The sequence below is a fragment of the Phascolarctos cinereus genome, unplaced genomic scaffold, assembly GCF_003287225.1.
Source record: "Phascolarctos cinereus isolate Bilbo 61053 unplaced genomic scaffold, phaCin_HiC Scaffold_726;HRSCAF=1367, whole genome shotgun sequence".
Taxonomy (NCBI): Eukaryota; Metazoa; Chordata; class Mammalia; order Diprotodontia; family Phascolarctidae; genus Phascolarctos; species Phascolarctos cinereus.
The window spans coordinates 351,073,623-351,094,925 of record NW_027556098.1 but is presented as its reverse complement, the minus strand read 5'-3'; the positions used below and the strand labels follow the sequence as shown (position 1 = coordinate 351,094,925).

The 21,303-nt window shown below is 36.5% G+C and overlaps 1 protein-coding gene across 1 annotated transcript; it reads right to left on the bottom strand.

The window, feature by feature from the left end:
• Nucleotides 1-8,040: 8,040 nt before the first annotated feature.
• LOC110195234 (olfactory receptor 52A5-like) lies at nucleotides 8,041-8,991 on the bottom strand. The gene has a single exon (XM_020967881.1). The coding sequence runs from the start codon at nucleotides 8,989-8,991 to the stop codon at nucleotides 8,041-8,043; it is 951 nt and encodes a 316-aa protein (XP_020823540.1).
• Nucleotides 8,992-21,303: the final 12,312 nt, after the last annotated feature.

Here is a 21,303-nt window from a genome sequence, read left to right as displayed (position 1 = left end):
GGAGATTCACAAGTGTTGTACATTATACATATTTTTCTGACTCTTCCAATGTTTTGATCAGTTCTGTCTGTTTTTCTTCTTATTAAAAAAGCATTTTTATATGAATGTACTCTCTGGGAAGAGACAAGGGGATGCATATGAAGAGGAATTTTGATGATGTGAAAAATAAGATATTAAAAATATTATTTAAAAAAATAACACCATGAATTCATGGAGATGACAGCCTATGAGAAAGTCATGAACAAAGAGAAATGCAATATACCATACAACTTAGATCATTAGAGATGTATAAAATAATGCTACCTGAATTCCCATAAGAAGTTTTCTAGTCCCCCAGGTACCAATGACATTGTCACGGTGATCACATTGAGTTGCCTTTTGAAGATTATGCAGAAGTAGTTTTTAGTAATAATAATAAATCTAGAAAGTGAAAAAAAGATCATAGCGGAGAGCATTTCGGTGCAGCTGAGGAATAGATGAAAAATAAATATATGATCATCAGTGCATATTAGTAAAGAGAAAATAGGTAAGGAATTCAGAAAAGAGATCAAAAGTCAGACAGACATGTGATAGAGTTGTGAGGGGGGAACATTTATTGTTTTCTTTTTGGGACTTTATTTTTCCCAATAGTAAAGTAGATTTAAGAATTACCAGTTTGGGGGCAGCTAGGTTGCGCAGTGGATAGAGCTCTAGCTTTGGAATCAGGAGGACCTGAGTTGAAATCCAGCCTTAGACACTTGACACTTACTAGCTATGTGACTCTGGGCAAGTCACTTAACCCTGATTGCCTCAGCAAAAAAAAAGAAATCCAGCTTAATGATAGTTCCATCCCTCAAAAGGAAAGGAAGCAAATCTCTGTTTTTCCTTCTTAACATGAGGGAAAATCTCTAGTTAAATATCTGTGCTAACATGTAGCATGTTAGCTAGTATAATAGGCATTGTGCCTACCATTTTACATATATTTTCTCATTTGATACTCGCAACACCCCTGAGCGGTAGGTTCGTTGTTATCCCAAATTTATAGTTAAGGAAACTGAGGCAGACAAAGATAAAGTGATTTGCCCAGAGACATATAGCTAATAAGTGCCTGAGATAGGATGTGAACTCATCATGAGTCAGATCCTCATGTGCTTTATCTACTGTTAAACCTAGTAGACAATAAAATGAGTAGAGGTAGACTAAGTGATCTGTACCCTCCTACCTTACCTATCTTCTTTTACTTTTTTCCAGGCATTCTAATTTTATGACATACCAACCTACTTGCTATTCCTTGTAAATGACATTCATTTCCCATTTCAGTGTGTGTGCACAAATGATCTCTTTGTTTTAGAATGCTTTTCCTCCTCATCTGCCTTTCTGAACATCCCTTACTTCCTTCAAGGTTCAGCTAAAATGCTATCTACCTCAGGAGATTTTACTCATATTCTAGCCACTTCAGCCTTCCTCTCTGCAGGTACCTTCTTTGTATGCATTATGTATTTGTTTTCTTTATTTTCAAATTATCTCCATTGTTATGTGCCTTCTTTTAGGTCAGGAAAGTTTTTTATAATTTTATTGGTTTGAATTTAATGACTTTGATTATGTGCAATTGGAAAGCTTTAGCAAAAGAAAATTAATGCATTTAGAATAAGAAGTAGGATGGGAAATATGTATATTAAAATTTTTAGGTAATGGTTTAGTATCTAAGATAAATTAAAAAAAAACTAACAGAAAGCTATAAGTACAGAAACCATTCCACAATAGATAAATGATCAAAAGTCAGGAACAAACAGTTCTTAAAAGAATTGCAAGCTATAAAAATCCCTAAGAAAGAATGATCTAAATCACTGATAAAGAAAAGAAAATCCAAATAAACCTGAGGTTAATCCTAATACTTGGTAAATTGACAAAGATGACAAAAGATGGGCATAGTCCATGTCTAAAGCTTGTGAAAAGATAGACCACTAATATTCTATTGTTACATAGTAAATTATTGCAATAGTTTTAGAAAACAATTAGTAAATATACAAATAAAATATATACAATGTCAGTATCCTTTGACCCAGAGATTTCAATGCTAGGCATATTCTCCCAGGAAATTATTGATAAAAGGAAAGTACCTACACACAAGAAACTTTTTAGAACAACCTTTTCATGACAGTAAATAACTGGAAATAAAGTAGATGTCCTTAGATTGGGGAGTGACTAAACAAACTGTGGTATACAAATGTAATGAATATTACTTTGTGATAAGAAACAGTCAATGTAATGAATACAAAAGCATGAAAAGACTTACATGAACTAATAAAAAATGAGGCTTGGAGGACAAAGAAACAATATTTCACAATATCTATAACAATGAAAAAAGCAACATAACAACTAATAAAAAATTAATGTTCCAAAATTACAAAGAAGAATCTTAGCCTCAAAGAAGGGATATGTGAAGATCCCTCCCCGACATTGCTTTTCAGAGGCTGGTAGTGTATAAGTGTAGAACATTGCATATAGTTTCTGATTTGAAAAATTGCTGATTTATTTTCTCTTTTACTTATAAAAAATCTTTCTTTTAAGATATGGCCCTCGGGGAGGGTGGGATAAAAATAATTAGGTGATGTAAAAACAAAATATATCAATAAAATTTTAAAAAGAAATACTTCATAATTGACCAAAAAGAATAGAATGTTCTTTTCAGTCTATGAAGCAGTTAACCAATCACCCAGAAGTCACTCTATCTGCTACATGAAAGGCACAGAGATAACTATGGGACACACAAGAATGAAAGTGAAACAGTCCCTATCCTGCTGGAGATTCCAATAGGGACTTGTGGGGGTGAAGAAAACTTGTATATATGTAGCTATATATGAAGTAGATTCAAGGTGATTTGGAAAGTAATAGACTACCAGTTGAGATGATCAGGGAAGGTTTCATAAAGAAGTTGTCACTTGACCTAAACCTTGGAGGAAACAGGATTTTAGGGCACATTATTGAGGAAGGAGCCCTTACGAGGAATGTGGATGGATAGTATAAAAGCAAGAAAGTGGAAAATAAAGTATCTAGTAAGAGTATCAGTTTGGTTAGACAGTATTGCATGTGAAGTAGAGTAATATTTAATATCATAGGAAACATAGATTGCAAAAGCAGATTGTTAAGGGCTTTAAATTCCAGAGAGGAATTATAATTCAGTTTAGGGATAACAGGGAACCACAGGCATTAACTGAGTATAGCTGGGATGTACTCAAATTTGGACTTGATGAAAATCACTACAGCAACTGTATGAAAGAATGATTGAAGTGGAGAGAGATTTGAACTAGGTAAAGAAGAAATGAATTAGAGTGGTGATTATGTGAGGAGACACAGGGGCAGCGATATTTACGAGATTTGGCAACTGATTGCATATGTGGTATGAGAAAGAGTTAGGCATGCATTGAGCATGACACAATATATTTTGAACCTGAATGATTGGAAGGTTGATGGTATCCTCAGAAATAGTGTAGTTTTCTGTATTGTTTTTATTATTATTGTTGAGTCACTTTTTTAAAAAACATCTTAAGTAAATGGAAGCAGTATTCCAAGGTAGATATAGCTCTGGTCTTGGATTCAAGAAGGACTACAATCAAGTTCCTTGTGTGCCACGGAGTTACTCAGAAATATTAGAGATTGTATGTGATGTGTGATGGTGGTAAAAGCCGGGAATTCTACTCTTTATATTTCTTGGTTTTTTTGAACCCTTCTTCCCTTTTCATTGGAAAGATAGAAAATAGTTGGTACAGGAGACATGCATGGCTCATTGGAAAGACTGAGGCATATTCACCTTAATTTCCCAGCTTCTTTCACAAAGTAGGTGTGTGACCTTGAGCAAGTCATGTAAATTTTCTGGGCCTCCAATTTCAACAGTAGTAATTAATATCAGTACTAGTCATATAGTAATACTGCAGCAGAAGCTGTCAGTTATATGTACAGTGTTTGAAGGAGGCTGTATTCCTAATTCTAAGGACATTGTTGTTTCCATTTTACCAGTTAAACATTCCAAGGAAAAGGACAGGATTGGATTAGATGATGTCTAGTACCTTTTCTCATTTTTAAATTAAAGCATTCTGTAATAGCAATACTGTATTATCTTCAGTTATCCATTTCTTTCTTTAAGATTGTAAATTATTAACCTTTCCTCCATCTTCTTTTCTTCTGATAACAAAGCAAAAGAAAACAACATACACACTCCCTGATCACTAAGAAATGCCAAATGTCAGGAACATGACAAAGAATACTGGAAGTTGACTCAGGAAACCTAGGTTCAAGGTCCTGCAATGACAATAGCCCTAGACGCCACTACTGTCTTTAGGGCTGGAGAAGGGGTTTTGAAACGGGAGTGATAAAATAAGTTAATATTACAGAAAATTTGGCTTTATGCTAAACTATTATCACAAACTATGTAGGAACTATTGTTAGGGCCATGTATGATATACTAAATGTATGTAGGGGAGGGAAAAACAAATCCTCTGGCTTCTAGGATCTCTTCGTATCACAGGGGAAAAATGGATAGGGAAAGATATAGGTAATGAACATAACGTATTGGTTGAAAAAATAATTCCATGAAAACATTCAACCATCAACAAGTATATATTACTATATATTGATAACTGTGATATGTGCTGATGATATAAAGACAATGAGAAACAATTCTTGCCCTCAAGCAGCTTACATTTTGTGTATACACACAAACTGCAAAATGAGCATACATCAAGTTCCATTAGACTTAATCCAACAATCATTCAATTCAATTAAACAAATATTTGAGGTATGAACTGGAGGAAATTAGGAAGAGAAAGAAAGATATAAATAAACAAAATTCAATTATATATAAATAAAAAATCTAACAGTGACAGCTGCCTAGGACAGGAATAGATTTCATTAGAACAGACCTGCATGACTTAGCAGTAGGTAGGGATTTAAATTAAAATAGGCTAAACTTCTTCAGACCACAGATAGGTTTTCAATGGCTCACCTTCCAAGGTAACTGGATACAGACTGATGATGGTTGGTTACTGTGGGTCATGTGACAAACAGGAGAGAATATGCAGTGATGGGCCACCTGCAAGTGTCCTGTGGGACTTATGTTATGCAGTCCTGCGTTAGAATATAGTGAGTTCACCATCACTGCTACTTTCCCAGCAGAAGCTGGATGCTCAGCTTCCAGATTACCTATGACTTTGGATTATAACCTCAGGGATACCTGCCAACATAGAAATTGGATGATTTCCAACTTTGTCTAGATTTCCTTTTCAGTTATCAATTCTCCTGTGTATCAACGAATAAAGAAATATTGTGAAACAAGAATCAATAGAACTTGGAAACCAATTGATTGTAGTGGATGAGGAACTGATAATGCTGAGGTTTTCAGCATGAGAAGCTGACAGGATGTTAGTGTCATCAACAATTACAAGAAAGCTTAGCAAATAATAATAGTATTAATGTCATTATTTAAAGTTTATAAAATGCTTTACAAATATCTCATTTCATTCTCCCAACAACCCTGGGGTGTAAGTGTCATTTTTATCTCTATTTTGCCAGTGAGAAAACCTGGGCCAAAAATTAAAAAAAAAAAATTAAGTGACTTGCCCATGGTCACAAACCTAGGAAGTGTCTGAGGCTGGATTTGAACTTAGATCTTTCTTACTGCAGGCCCACAGTGCCACCTGGTTACCTCTAAAAAGCAGCAAATGACTTAGAAAGGAGATTAGTTCAAATTTGATTATGTTGAGTTGGAGCATTTAGCAAGATGTTCTGGGTTTATGTCCAGTAAGTAATAAGAAATGTAGCACTGGACATTAGAGAAGAGAGAAATAGGAAAAGATATGGGAGAAATTAGAATGGAGTGATCATTGAAGCCATAAGAATAGATAAGATCATAGAATCATAGATTAGCAGATGGAAGAGAAATTGAGGGCTGTTGAATCAACATCTTCATTTTACAGATAAAGAAATGTGGTACAGAGAATTTAAGTGACACCCAGGCTAACACAAAACATAAGCATCTGTGGTAGGATCTGAACCCATCTTGTGACTCAAAAACTAGGACTCTCTCCAGTAAATCACGTTGTCTAAATTATTGGAAAATATTGAGACAGAAGAAGGTAAAAATGGGACATTAATGCATGGCCACAGTTTAGAGTAATAGGTAGGAAAAATTAAATCAATTAAGGAAATCATAAAAAACAGATACGTGTACAAGGAAGAGAACAATGAGAGAGGAGTATCATACAAGAATAGAGAGACAAAAATATTAAGAAGGAAGAAGTGTTCATTCAACAGTGTCAAATTTTTCAGAGAGGCTCAAAAGGATGAGACCTGAGAAAAGACTATGGAATTAAAAGATGTGGAGATTATTGGTGACCTTGGAGAAAGCAGTCTCTAGAGAGTAGTAGAGACAAAAACGAGATTATAGGGATTTGAGGAATAAGTGGATAATGAGTAATTAGAATGTACAAATATAGACTTTCTAGAATGGTGGCAAAAGGGGAAAAAGAAAGTGATAGTTTGAGGGAGTGGTAAAATCAGTCAAAATTGTTAGTTCTTGTTTGTTTTAGGATGGGGAAGTAAACACATATATGGGCAAGGGAGAGGAAAGAGAAAGAAAGAAGGAGGAAGATTGGAATGAAAGAAAATGAGAAGGTCTATGACTAATGGAGAAAGGTCTTGAGAGTATCAAAAGAGATCAGATCAAGGGGCTGATTAACTTTATGAAGAAGGAGAGTCATCTAAACATAATGATTTTGGAGAAAATTGAGCATGTGGATGGGGTCAGAGGAAAGTAGAGATGTTTTGAAATACAGAGGAAGGGAGATAAGAGAAATGATAGAGTCAATCTCAAAAAATGGGAGTTAAGATAATTTGCTGTTAATAGGTAGACACAAAACTAGAGTTGGGGCTGGAAGAGAGAAGGGAAAAGTTGGGAAAAAAACAACTTCTGAGTACACTGTAATGGAGAATCAATCAGAGATGAATAAAAGGGTACCACAACTGTACCACAACAGTTCTGAGAACCCTAACTATAAAATTTAAGAAAATTCTGTCGGTGTAATTTTATGGCTTAATCCAGCAATGCTCAGAAGTAAGACTAGAACAGCTTAATGGTGGGAGTGAACTAGAATTACAGATTAGCAGGTTGGAATAACAGAAAGATAAACTAACAAGGGCTTGTAGAGTACAGAATATCTTAATGAAATGATTGACTATAGAGTCAAGATTGTAAAGAGACAGAAATAAAGCTATAATGTGGGTGATGGACTATAAGAACAAGGAGGGAAAAATCACTGGAGGGAAACGTGGATGGGAATTCATGAAGATGGTGAAGTGAAAATTCAGAAGGGATAAGCCTATAGCAAAGGTAGAAAATCAGGATATTAGCAAAGTAGAATTTTATACTACAAATATTTCTTGAAACTTTACCATGTACTCAGCATTCTGGTGATATTTTGACATAGGAATAATAACCTCAAGGGGCTTATAAACATGTGGAAGAGATGAGAATAATTTTCACAATATCATAATGAAGGTAAGGCCATTAGCTATTCACTTTTCTGGGACAGACTAGTAAACACTTCAAGAATAAAGAGAAAAAAAATATGTTCAACAGTAATTAGGAAGATCTTAGAGGAGGTGAGCATCTCTAGTTTAAATCTGGTAGCCTAAATGGAGTGATAAAATTACCTCAACCTACTAGCATTGCTGGTCTGAGGAGGGAAGGCTGGCAAATGTTGACTACTCCTTCTCTTGATCCCTTCCTCAATGAGGGAATGTTATTGTCCTCTAAGGGACTGTTCATTTCTGCCCCACCTCTCAATCCTTGCCACCTTTTCCCCATTGGTAATTAAAACCTTTGGATCCAAAAAATAAAATGAGCTCAACATATATTTAGGAATTTTAGTCATCCAGGCCATATCTGTACATACCTGGAGAAGAAAGAGTTAAATGTAATAAAGTTTCTTCATGAAAAAAAAAAAACCAAGAAGATCTGACTATAGAGCTAGAAGCAAGCAAGTTTCTGAGCAGAGAATGAGGGGCTTATGCTGGACCCTTGGAATGCAATATTTTAATCATCCCTTCACGGATTTGTTTGGTTTTCACCCCATAGACAATGGGGTTAAGCAAAGGTGGAACGAGCAAGTACAGATTGGAAAGGAGAATATGGACATAAGGCGCAACATTAAATCCAAATCTATGTATAAATGATGTGAAAAAGGTCAGGATATAGAACTGAAGAAAAACAAAGATATGAGCTGTGCAGGTATTGAATGCCTTGAGCCGGGCTTCCTTCTGGGGCAACTTAAAGACAGCCCGGAAGATCAGGCTGTAGGATATGAAGATGAAAATTACATCAAAGCCCAGAACTGAGAAAGCCACAAAAAGACCATATGCTTTATTTGCTTTTGTATCTACAGCTGCCAGCCTGACCACAGCCATATGCTCACAGTAGGAATGGGAGATAAATGTGGTCTTGAATAGTTTCAGCCTCAACTTGATGAGAAGTGGGCACATGATGATGATAATGGCAGCTCGGATGGTGACAGCAACAATGATGTTAATGAGTACTTTCTTGGTGAGGATAGCTGAGTGCCTTAGAGGGTTGCAGATGGCTACATAACGGTCAAATGCCATAGCTAGGAGGATGCCTGACTCCATGCACTGGAAAGTGTGGGTAAAGTACATCTGGACCAAGCAGGAGTTAAAATGGATCTCTCTCACCTGCAGCCAGAATATGGCTAACATTTTAGGTGTGATGCATAGGGTGAGCCCCAAGTCAGTAGCTGCCAGTATAGCCAAGAAAATATACATGGGCTCATGGAGGCTGCGTTCAGAATGAATAATGATGATAAGGAGGCTATTGCCAATCACTGCCAGGATAAAGGAAATGAAGAATGGGATCCCAATCCAGTGTTGTATTGACTCCAGGCCTGGGACTCCAATTAGAGTGAAGATGGAAGGGTTGAAGAAGGTTCTATTAGGAGATTGCATGATGGGCCAGGGTTGGCCACCTCCTCCAAAACTATCCCACTATCCTAGAGAGGGAGAAGATAACAGGAATTACCTATAGAGCAACAGATACCTTACTAGTTTGGCAACTGCTAGAAATTACTGTAGGATATTTAGTCCAGACAACTGCCTTTAAACAGGATTGCCGCTAAAGATCTCTGGGAGTTCATGGTTGTGCAGGATTTTTTTAAACCCTGAAATCAAACTATCTACCATCTTTTATATCTACATATGTTAACCACAAAGGATATAGATATAAAATTGAGCATAAAGAAATATTCACAAATTAATTTTCTTATGTAATCTGTAATAATTACTGTACACTTTTCATTTTTGTATGTTTGTATTTTTCAATGGAAATTTAATTACAAAGGCATTCATTCTTTTCAAATATCTATTTCCATAAGCATGTGTCTTTCCCCTAAAAAATTATTGCTTTGATACTCATAAATTCTTATGATTTTCAACTTCTCTAGTAATTTGATATTTCTTTGGGAGGTATCCAGTGGTTGAACTTGTTATATAATTCTGTTCATTTGGCAGTATGTAATTTGTTCTATTAAAATACTCTGAAATGGCCCATATCCCAAAGGTAAATAATTAATTTTGAAAACAACAGCAACATGTATATAGTAACTCAGAGTTTGCAAAGCATTTTACAAATATTATTTTATTCCCACAGCAACCCTGAGAGGTAAGTGTTATTATGATTCCCATTTAATAGAAGAGAAAACTAAGGAAAACTGTGAGGTGTCACACAACTGGTAAATGTCAGAGGCTTCAGTTGAACTCAGGCTTCTTGATTCCAGGTTTAACATTCTATCCACCATGCTACCTAAAAACCTGGATGCTATCTAATTATTCAGGCTTAGCTTGGTTACAAGTCAGGTAAATTTGTGAAATATCCTTATGATTTGTAAAAAGCCAGTTTCATGAAAGCTGCTTTATCAGCATCCCAATCTCATGTCTTGCTAGGATTGACAAAGATAAAGAAAGTTGTGCATAGGCCAAAGTCCTGAGAAGTCGGGCATGCCTCCCTTTCATGGTGTAGTTGCTTTAATTGTGAATTATTGATTAAATAAACATAAGCATTTGAAGATAAAAACTCCATTCTCAAAAATGAGTACATAGAAGGGCCATTCTCCATTCTCACATTTATCATAAATTTGGGGACATAATAATGATTTATTATTTTTTTCTCTGTGAGTCTTTGCATATCTCTATCTTTCATGCCTGGGATGCTATTCCTCCTTACCCTTGCCTTTTGAAATTCCTGGTTTCCTTTAAAACTCAGGTCCAGCACCACATTAAGCAGGGCTTACTTAGTTCACTTCTCCCCCTACCCAGCACCTTCCTTTTTTAATGTTACCTTGTACAGGATTTGAATGTATTTTGTATATACTTTTTTATGTATATGTTGTCTCCCGCACTGTAATTGCAGCATTTTGAGAACAGAAACTGTGCCCCTTTTATCTTTGTCTTCCCCAGCAGTTAGCATACTTCCTCCACAGGTAACAGGCGTTTAATGAATACTTGTTGACTCATTCACAAGAAAGTATAAGAATAAATGGAGTTTTCCTTAAAAAGATAAGTAGTATCTATCTAAAACCATCAACAGGCATTATATGTAATGGGAATAAGCTAAAAACCTTCTGAAAGCGGAAATTGAGAGAGCTGAGGGGATTAGAACAGCAAGTGGTTAATTGTGGGAATTGAATGAATCACACTAACTCCATTTTGTGACTCAATCCTGGAGTTAGCTCAATTCTGTTCTGTTCAATTATGGGCCTAATCTAACTTCTCTCCTGCGATGAAATTTTATTCAGTTGTGGGAATTAAGAGAATAATTTGTTGCAATATTTGAACCTAGCCCTACCTGGCTGAGAAGCTGGTCCACCTCTACCTGCTGTTTAGAGACCCTTAATTAAAAACCTAGGTTATGGTAACCAGAAACATTAAGATCCCAAGATTGAAGAAAGGAGTTTTCTCACAATTGTACAGCTCATGCAAATTATATGTCTTATCTGAATACTGACAATATACTAATCAATCGGTTATAGTTTTCATGTTCTTTTGATTGTTTACAGACACCAGGGAGAGTGGGATATATCTTTTTCTGAATCCAGGGAATTATATCTGTTTACTTTTTGCCTCCGAACCTGGAAAATTTTTAACTTTCTTCCAATTATGAGTCATATGACCTAATTTGATAGTTTCCTTTTAATTAATTGACATTAATTAATTGTTTTTAATGTATAAATGTCTTTCTCCCCTGCATTCAAGATGCAGGCCTAAGGGGAGGAGGTTTGGTCCTGTTTTGTTGAGCATTGAAACATATTGCTTAATAAATCAAAATGCTCAGAAGATTGAACCTTTGTTTCCTCAGTCATTTCATCTGTCACCTGCCATACCAATAAAATCAGAGATGAAGCAAGGATGTCCACTATCACTACTATTATTCAATGTTTTACTAGAAATGTTAGCTATGGTAGTAAGAGATGGAAAAGAAATGGAAGGAATTGTAATAGTCAAATTAAAAACAAACTATCCTTCTTTGCAGACAGTACAATTATATACTTAGAGAATCCTAGGGAATTAGCTAAAAAGCTAAGTGAAATATTTAACAACTTCAGCAAAGTTACAGGATATAAAATATAAACCCTCATAATTTATTAGCATTTCTATATATTACCAACAAAGTCCAGAAAAAATAGAGAAATTTCATTTAAAATAATTTCAGATAATATAAAATACTTGGATGAACTCAGGAACTATAAGAACACAGTTACAGAACACTTTTCTCACAAATAAAGCCAGATCTAAACAATTGGAGAAATATTAATTGCTCATGGGTAGGCTGAACTAATACAATAAAAATAACAATTCTATAATTCTAAAAAATAACAATTTACTTATTCAGTGCCATATCAATCAAACTACCAAAAATACAATAAAAAAGTTCTACATAGAACTAAAAAGGGGATAATAACAAAATTCAGCTGGAAGAACAATAGGTTAAGAATATCAAGAGAATCAATGAAAAAATGTGAAGGAAGGCAGAGTAACAGATTTAGAAACCCAGAAATACATAAAATATATGTATAGTTTTGTATCATATCAACATATTTTATCTTTTGATACCATAATAATTCAGACTTCTTCTCTGGTGAAAGAGAAGGGCAAAAAAATTTTCACAGATTTTCCAGATTTCAGAGACATTGCACCCATAAGCCACAGTATGAAAGGGATAACTGTATTTAATAAACATGAAGATCTAAGCTTTTGGGACAAAAACTCACTGTTGGGAAAACTGAAAAACATTTGGCAAAAACTAGGTAGAGACCTACATCTTACTCCATATACCAAGATAGAATGAGTACATGATTTAGACATACAGGGTAATACAAAAAATTATAATAAGTAGGGAATGTGGAAAGTTTTACCTGTCATTTCTATGGAAAAGGGAAGAATTTATCACCACATAAGACATAGAGATCATTTTAGCATGTAAACTGGATAATTTTGATTATATCAAACTGTAAAGGTTTTTGCATAAATAAAACCAATGCAACCACAATTAGAAGGAAAGCAAGAAACTGGGGGAAAATTTAACAGCCAGTTTCCTTGATAAAGTCTTGATTTCTCAAATATATAGAGAACTGAGTCAAATCGATAAGAATACAAGTCATTCTTCATTTAAAAACTGGTCAAAGTATATCAACAGGCAGTTTTCAGAAGAAGAAATCAATGCTATCTATAGTCACGTACAAAATTGCTCTGAATAGCTATTAATTGGAGAAATATCAATTAAAACAACTGTAAAGTACCACCTCATACCTTTCAGAGTGGCTAATATGACAGAAAAGGAAAATGACAAATGTTGGAGAGGATATAGAAATTGCATTACTAATGCACTGTTGCTGGAGTGTGAATTGACCCAACTATTCTGGAGAACATTCTGGAGCTATGCCCAAAGGGATAAAAAAGAAAAGAAAAGAAAACAAAACAAAACTGCATACCCTTTGGCCCAGAAATACCACTAGTAGGTCCAGTCCATACCCCAAAGAGATAAAATAAAAAGGAAAATGACCTACATGGTCAAAAATATTTACAGCAATTTAGTGGGGAGGGAGCAAAAAATTGGAAATTGAGGGGATTCCAATTAATTGGGAGTGGTTGAAGAAGTTGTGATATATAATCATAATGGAATACTATTGTGCTATAAGAGATGATAAGCAGAATGCTTTCAGTAAAACTTGGGAAGACATAAGAACTGATGCAAAGTGAATAGAGTGAAGGAGAACAGCATACATAGTAACAGCAATATTGTACAATGATTGACTGTGAATGGCTTAGCTATTTTCAGCAATACGATGATCTAAGACAATAATGAAGGACTTATGATGAAAAATTCTATCCATCTCCAGAGAAAGAACTGTTGGAGTCTGAATGAAGATTGAAGTATACTTTTTAAAGCTTTCTTTATTTGTCTTTTTTTTCTTTTCTTTTGCAAGATGTGTAATATGGGCATATATTTTTCATGACTGCAAATATATAACCTATATCAAATTCCTCATCTTCTCAGGCGGGGTAAGAGTAAAGGAGAGAGGGAGGGAGAGAATTTGGAACTCAAAATTAAACAACAACAACAAAAAACAATGTTAAAATTGTTTTTACATGTAATTGAGAAAAAACGCAAGTTTAACTGAAAATATACATATCATTGGCCCTGGAATCGGGAGATATAGGTTCGAGTTTGAGTTGTGTCTACTGCAACACTGAGAAAATCAAAATATCCCTGAACTTATTTGCACAGCCACAAAATGGCAATAAGAATTCCTTTGCTGCCTCTCTCACGTGGCTGTAGATACAATTAATAATGGGTATAAACAGCCCAATCACCGAATAAGGTCTTCGTATCCCTCATGCTTCCTCCACACCTCTTCCCCTTCTCTCCTAACCTATGCCTGCTAAGGGGATTTCTTTTGGAAGGTGGTGTTGTGAGGTAACAGGCAGCTTAATCATGCTTCAGACAGATCCACCATGGAGATATATATCACCGTGAGTTGTTGTACAAAGAAGATGAAAGGAAAGAAAAAAGCAAAGGGAAGTTGTATTTATAGAGCACTGTGTGCTAGGTGTCATGCTAAATTTTCACAAATGTTATCTTATTTGATCCTCACAACAATCCTGCAGGGTAGATGTCATAATTATCCCCATTTTCCAATAGAGGAGATTGAATTAAACAGAAGTTAAGTGAATTTCCAGACAAAATAACTATTGTCTGAGGCCAGATTTTAAAAGAGGCCTTCCCGCTTCCAGGCCTAGTGATCAATCCACTGCACATTAGGTCAAAGGGCCTTTCCAGGAGTTTTTCTCCTCTTCAAACCTAACAATAACAAATTGTTTAAAGTTATAGTTCAGAGCATTTAGTCTAGATATCAGGAAAAAAATCCCATCCTTCATGGGAATTATTCCTAAATGAAGTCGCAGAGATTTTAATCAATTCTCAGGTATTCTTCAAGACTCAAGGTGTGCATCTGAGGGGGAGCTGGCAATAGGATACCTACGTGACCTCTGGAGACCCCCTTCTGACTGAAATCCTGAGATTGTCTCTGATTGTTACCATCTTTGCTTGTTTCCTTGCCATTATGATTTTGTCTCATTCTTTTATTTACTTTGTTCAGTTGTTTGTTTATTTCTATTCATTTATTTGTTCATTTGATTATTTGTCTATGTGTTTGTTTATTCATGTATTTAAGTATGTGTTCATTCATTTTGCATATCACTAGGTGGTGCAGTAGATAGAGAGCTGTACTTGAGATCTCAGTTTAAATGTTGCCTAAATGCACTTACTAGCCATGTGACCCTGGGCAAGTCATTTAAGCCTCCTTCAGTTTGTTTCCTCATCTGTAAAATGAGGATCAGAATAGCACCTACCATCCAAGATTATTGAGGGGATCAAGAGAGAAAACATATGTAAAATACTTTACAGATCTTACAGTATCATATAAATTAAGACTATTATTATTATTACATCAAGGTGGTCCTGTTCAGTATCCTGTTAGCTTGGATTTTATTCTTAATTTTCATGATCCTGAATGAGAGAGATCTATCAGCCCTTAAATTTGTGCCTGCATATATTATGCCTATCATTCTATTGCACTCTCAGCATGGAGACTTGCCTCCCCTCCCACCCAAGAGGAGTAACTATTACATTGTTTACGTTGACTCAGTTACCAATTGTTCTCAGCCCAGCTTATTAAACAGTGTTGGGGAAGGCTCTGATAGTGAAGGAGATACCAAGTCTGCAGTTTTTGTATCACCTGCTCTTTGTCATCCTACCGGAAAATTGTCATGTTCTAGCTACTTGGGGAGGAACTGAGATTCAAGGGCCCCATCTCTTTCGCTGAAGTGGACCTAGATGGATTATATTAAAGTTACCTATAAAAGCTGTCTTCACCTTGAAGCCAATGCTGATCTTCAGTGATTAGTCCTTCAATGTGTACTACTTTGATGTACTTATAATAAAATCCTTTAAATTCTCTTTGTTCTGCATGAGTTCTGCCTCCTTAATCAGGGTGAAAGCCCTTTCTGCAACATCACACTGTCAGATTTCCACAGGCACTAAGGATTCTCAAAATCTAGCAAGAGTTGGAAGAGATACTAGAGATCATCTATTTCAATCCAGACCCCAGCATATCATTTAGTCTGTGCTTGAAAATGGCCAGTGATAGGAACGTTCTTCTTGAAGGTACCCATTCTACTTTTAAATGCTTCTAACTAAGTGGATGTGTCTTGCATCGAACTTAAATCGAACTCTCTGAAGTTTATACTTATTATACTCATCCTTTCTGTGCACAAATCAAACACATCTAATCTCTCTTTCAATGTAGCAAAACTTCCTTCAAAAATAATTGGAATATTTATCACACCATCTAAAAAATTCTGCTTAGGGTAAAGAATGATCATTGTGTCACCTCAGCATGAAAAGGACAGCTTCATATTCTTTGTTGCCTCATTTTCTACCCTAGGGGGAGAGCACATCATTCATCCACTTGCTTTAATCAATCCTTTTCAAAACCTTTCTGTAGGAGTTCCCTTATCATATACATTCAAGGTAAACATTACTGGGTTATCAGAGGTGCATTAAATCCAAAAATTCTCCTTTTTATTTACTTTTCTCAGGTGGTTTGTTTTTCATTCCTGTAGCAGAGTCCCCTTTGGTATCCCTTTTTGTTATAACTGTTAGCTGAGTGTTTCAACTTGTCCATTTCTTCTCAGGGGTAATCCCCTCTTAGGTTATCAAACACTTTGACTATACCACTCTCAGCAAAAATATCTATGTTCTAAGTAAAGGTACTGTCATCTCAATATGAGAAAAAATAATGGAGGCAGGGAGAGATTCGGCCAGAAACATTTAAATAATGGACTTTAATCTTCCAGTCTTTGTACCTCAAAATTATGGATCAGTTCCTAAACCCACAATCTGTTGTAACCTCCCTATATTCTCATCACAGAAATACTTAGCACCAAAGTCAATGGAATATAATGGTTAGAAGCAATGGTCTCTGGAAGACCTGGTTTCAAATCCTGCCTCAGACACTTAGTGGCTATGTGACCCTGGGAAGGGCAGCTAGGTGGCACAGTGAATAGAGTTCTGGGCCTGGAGTCAGGAAAACTCATCTTCCTGAATTGAAATCTACCTCATACACTTACTAGCTATGTGACTCTGAGCAAAGCACTAAACCCTGTTTACCTCAGTTTCTTCATCTGAAAACCTCAAATGAGTCTGATACAACTGGAGAACAGTGACCCTGGGAAAGTCACCTAATGTTTAAAAACCCAGGTTACTGTAAAATAGAGTTGGAGTTGATGCCTTCTGAGGTTCCTTTAATATCCTAGTCTATGATCCTGTGAGATGGTATGGAACCTGGATGATGATATGGGAGAGCTTCTGCATATTTTCTCCCCTCCAAGTCTCCTTTGAGTGTTAGAGCAACAAGGAAGGAGGGAAAGTCTGCCCCATAGTCTGTTCTTTACAATTACCTGTTCTTGGTGTATTTCTGAAATAAATACAGTGACCCCCAGTGATCCACAGATACTCACCCAACCCGAACTGCAGAGAAGAGATGGAGAATGCTGAGCCAGAAGTGGGGGAATGGAGACAGTGTAAGTATAGGAAATGTGAGTCAGCTAGCCTGAGATGAGGAGCGGGATTATAACATCTGAATTGATCCCTTGGGAATAATGGGGGAACCAAGAAGCAGAAAATATCCCAGTGATCCCAAAGGTAGCCTTCTGCTTGGATAACTTAACTATCTACTTGTTTTACTTAAGATTTGTTTTGGTTCTTGTTCAGTATATGGGTAACAAATAAAAAAAAAGGATTTGTTGAGAGTACTATGTACCACATACCATTCTGGTCACTGGAGAAATAAATATATAAGTAAATAATAGAGAATAAATAAGGTCATTTCTAGAGTCAGCATTGGCAGAACTGAGTACTTGCCATTGAAAAACTAGTTGGAGACTGTGACTATGAGTCAGTTTTCTAATGTGCAAAATAGACATAATATGTCCAACTTAACTATCTCTCTCAAAAGTTTGTTGTGAAGAAAGACATAATAAATTGTGAAGACCTATGGAAATGATAACTAATGATCATACAAACTAGAACAAAAAGACAGGGAGTTATCTGGGGAAAACAGGAAAATAAAGGCCTCATAAAAGAGCACAGGCTTTGTAGTAAGAAGCATTGGGTTCATGTTCTGACTACTACTTACTGGCTACGTGACTTTGGACAGGTGTCTAAACTTCTCTAGGCCTAAAACTACTCATCCATAAAATGAGAGGGTCAAATTCAAAAGAATGATGGGGCAAGATTCAATAAACCAGAATTCTACAGGGGAAGTCAGCCCATAAAAGGTGGGGAAATTTCAAGAATTAAATTCTGCAAATCACAAAGAAAAATGATCCCAGGAAGGAGGAAAATAGGAAGTTATGTGGAGAAAATGATGTGGATTCACAGACAACTCATCCACTAACTCAGATGTTACAACAATATTCACAGAAAAGGGAAGCAATGAATAAAATGTGGTGGAGTACTGTGAAAATAGTGATAGGATTGCTAATACTCAGGGAGCTCCAGTTGGTAACAACAAAGACAATGGGAAAAAAAATTAGCCTTATTTCAGAAAAAAAGAAAGATGAAAAAAGAGATATGGCTGCTGGTCAGGGTGAATGGAATGATAGTAACTGACGAAAAACAAAAGGCAGAATTTCTCAATTCTCAGTTTCCTTCTGTTTTATCTACCAAGCAGATTGACCTCTGAACCTGTAAAGGACAGCATAAAGTTAGTCAATAGGGAATCAATAACTAATATAAGTAAAGCTACAGCATGAGGCTACCTGGTTGCTCTCTCTAACCTGGTTGATTTGCCTAGCCCAGGTGAACTCCATACTGTGGCTAACAAATGAATTTGTTTAGATGCTAATGATTCCTGAAAGATCATGGTAGCAGGAGAAGGACCACAATAATGGAGGAGGATATATGTCCCGATTTTCAAAAGGGGTAGGTGAAAGAAAAAGACAGTGGGATTTGAAAATTGTATGCCAGTGATGTTGACTATGATTCATGGGAAATTTTTTAGAATACATTAATAGTGAACATTTTGAAAAAAAATGCATTTTATTTGATACCTTTTGTCTTCAATCTCGCAATCATTTCTGGGAGAGAAAAAAAATACGAAATGGATTTGCTTTTTCCTTACGCCGTCTAGATTGACCCCTCCCTTATAAGAAAAGCAATTATTTTTGTAACAAAGAAAAACAATTAACTGACACCCCTACATATCTCTCTTTACTGTGATAAAGATCTGTTTTCTGATAGATTCTCTGAGAATATTTGTGGTTTTTTTTCCAGTAATTTCATTGTAGTGATCTTGTCATTTGCATTAATGTAGCCATTGTGCATGTAACATCCTTTAGGGCTATCAAGGAAAGATGGATGTTGGAGATAAAAATCGTCTTAGATTGTTCTCAGCCTCTCAGTGAGTTCTGCCTGGTGCTGATGTTGCTAGATTTGACTGACTAAGCCTACTTTCATATCTTAAAGGGGGGAGCACAAAATGGCACCTGGAGCTGTGATCAGTGAAGCACGAGGAGAAATGTCAACCTGGGAGCTGTGAGGAATGAATACTTCAACACCAAGAGAAGAATCAGAAGAATAGGTGAAACAGAAGTCACAAGGAACAGAGAAAGAACTCAGCAGCAAGAAATGTTCACTCTGTGGAGACAGAAGCAGTGAATGATTGCTTGTGTTCCTCATCTCCTTCTTCATTCCCTTCTTTCTCAACAGAAAGATGGGTCTCTCTTAGGAGTTTGTTTGCCTTCTATTTGACATTTGCTGTCCTCTTTGTTGCCTGCTGTAAGAAGGGGTTGCACCACTGCCTTTACCTCTGCTTCTTGCAACTACATCCCCCTGCACCACCAGCCTCAACAAGGCCCACTCCGTGCAAATGTGTCATCTCCCTGTTCTGTTGGCCAAGCACTACCCCAGGTGCTGCCCCAACTCCCCCCTTCCCTGATGCCAATCCTATGGCTGTTGTACATGTCAGGGTTGCTGGGGCCTGGGTACTTCCTCTCCACACTGGGGTCTGATTTTGCCTCTTCTAACACTGCCGCTGGTGGGACTTTATTTCTGTCCTTCTATAATAGGACTGAATAATATCTCCCTAAGCTAAGCTGATTGATGCCCCGCATACTTGGGCTGAGCATTGATCCATCCTCCATCCCAGGGCCTTCCTACTCCCCCTCATCGATGGTCCTGAGTGCTAACCACCATGCTGGGGCCTTACTCCTGGCCCTTATGTTAGAAGCATTGCTTCATGTTCTACCATTTCTGCTACTTACGTGCAGCCGTCATGCTAGCACTAAGCACTGATTCTTAATACTGGATGGAGAGCTGTTACCAGAGCTGTTTCATTGTGCCAAAGCCAGAATATCAAGTCCACCGGGCTTAGGCTGAGTACTGCTACATGGGAACAATTGCTATCATAGAGGCTACCCATGCTGGGATCTGAGGGCTGCCACCCCATGATGGCTCCTGAGTAATACCACCCTACGCTGGAAAGTGTATGCTGAAGCTGCAACTGCTTGAGTCTGAGCACTACCATCCAAAACTGAGGCCATGGGGGCACAACACTGAAAAAGTGACTGGTTTTTGTTCAGCTTCTTGGTGTTGCTGAACTCCTCCTTCCTCTCTGTCTCTCTCTTCTTTGTTATAAAGAACGATGTCATCAGAAGGGAGGGGAGAAGAATACCCCTGGAATTCAGGGAATATTTAAAAAAAATATCAATAAAATTTATTTAAAAATAATATTCTGTTAAAGGCAGCTCTCTCAGTCCAGGTCCCATACTAGGCTGGAAAAATAAGGGATTGGATGAAGTAAGGAAAAAGATGGCTTCTATTTGAATTACCCTTAGAAGGATGGTCATCTGGTTTCTCATGGTGTACAACTTTTTCAAGACTGCTAAAATGAGAATTGTTTGTTCTATCAACCAAAGCTCAAGGCAGAAGTAGAGAGGGCTTAAGGGAGCTGAAATACATGAAAATGGGATTCCTCATTTTAGCTTAAGGGAAGTCACTCTTTAAAACAGAGTCAATGAGTGTTGGTATTGAAGTCAACAAAGAAGGCTCACTGCTTTTCCTCCAGGATATGAAGAACCATTCATAGCTTTGCCAACAGTATGCTCCTGTGCCTGTTTTCCCACAGACCCTCCAACATTGACTGTACCTTTTTTTTTTTTGATATCTTTACTAGTTTACGTGGTATGAGGTAAAGAAATCTCAGATTTGTTTTAATTCACATTTCTCTTATTAGTGATTTGGAACATGCTTTCAAATGGTCATTTATAGCTTGTAATTCTTTTGGAAAAAGTTTATATCCTTTATTTATTTACTGGAAAATAGCTATTGGTTTTATACAAGTGTATGAGTTCTGTATATATGTTGTATATCAGACTTTCAAAAATATTTATCCCTTCTTACACACACATACATAAATATGTATATAGCCATGTATGTATGAACTAATATTTTTATAAGCATGGTAGCTAGGTGGTGCAGTGAATAGAGCACTGGGCCTAGAGTCAGGAAGACCTGAATTCAAATCCAGCCTCAGACACTTACTAGTTGTGTGACACTGGTCAAGTCACTTTGCTTCAGTGCTTCATCTATAAAATGGGAACACTGGAGAAAGAAATGTCAAAACACTCCTGTAGCTTTGTCAA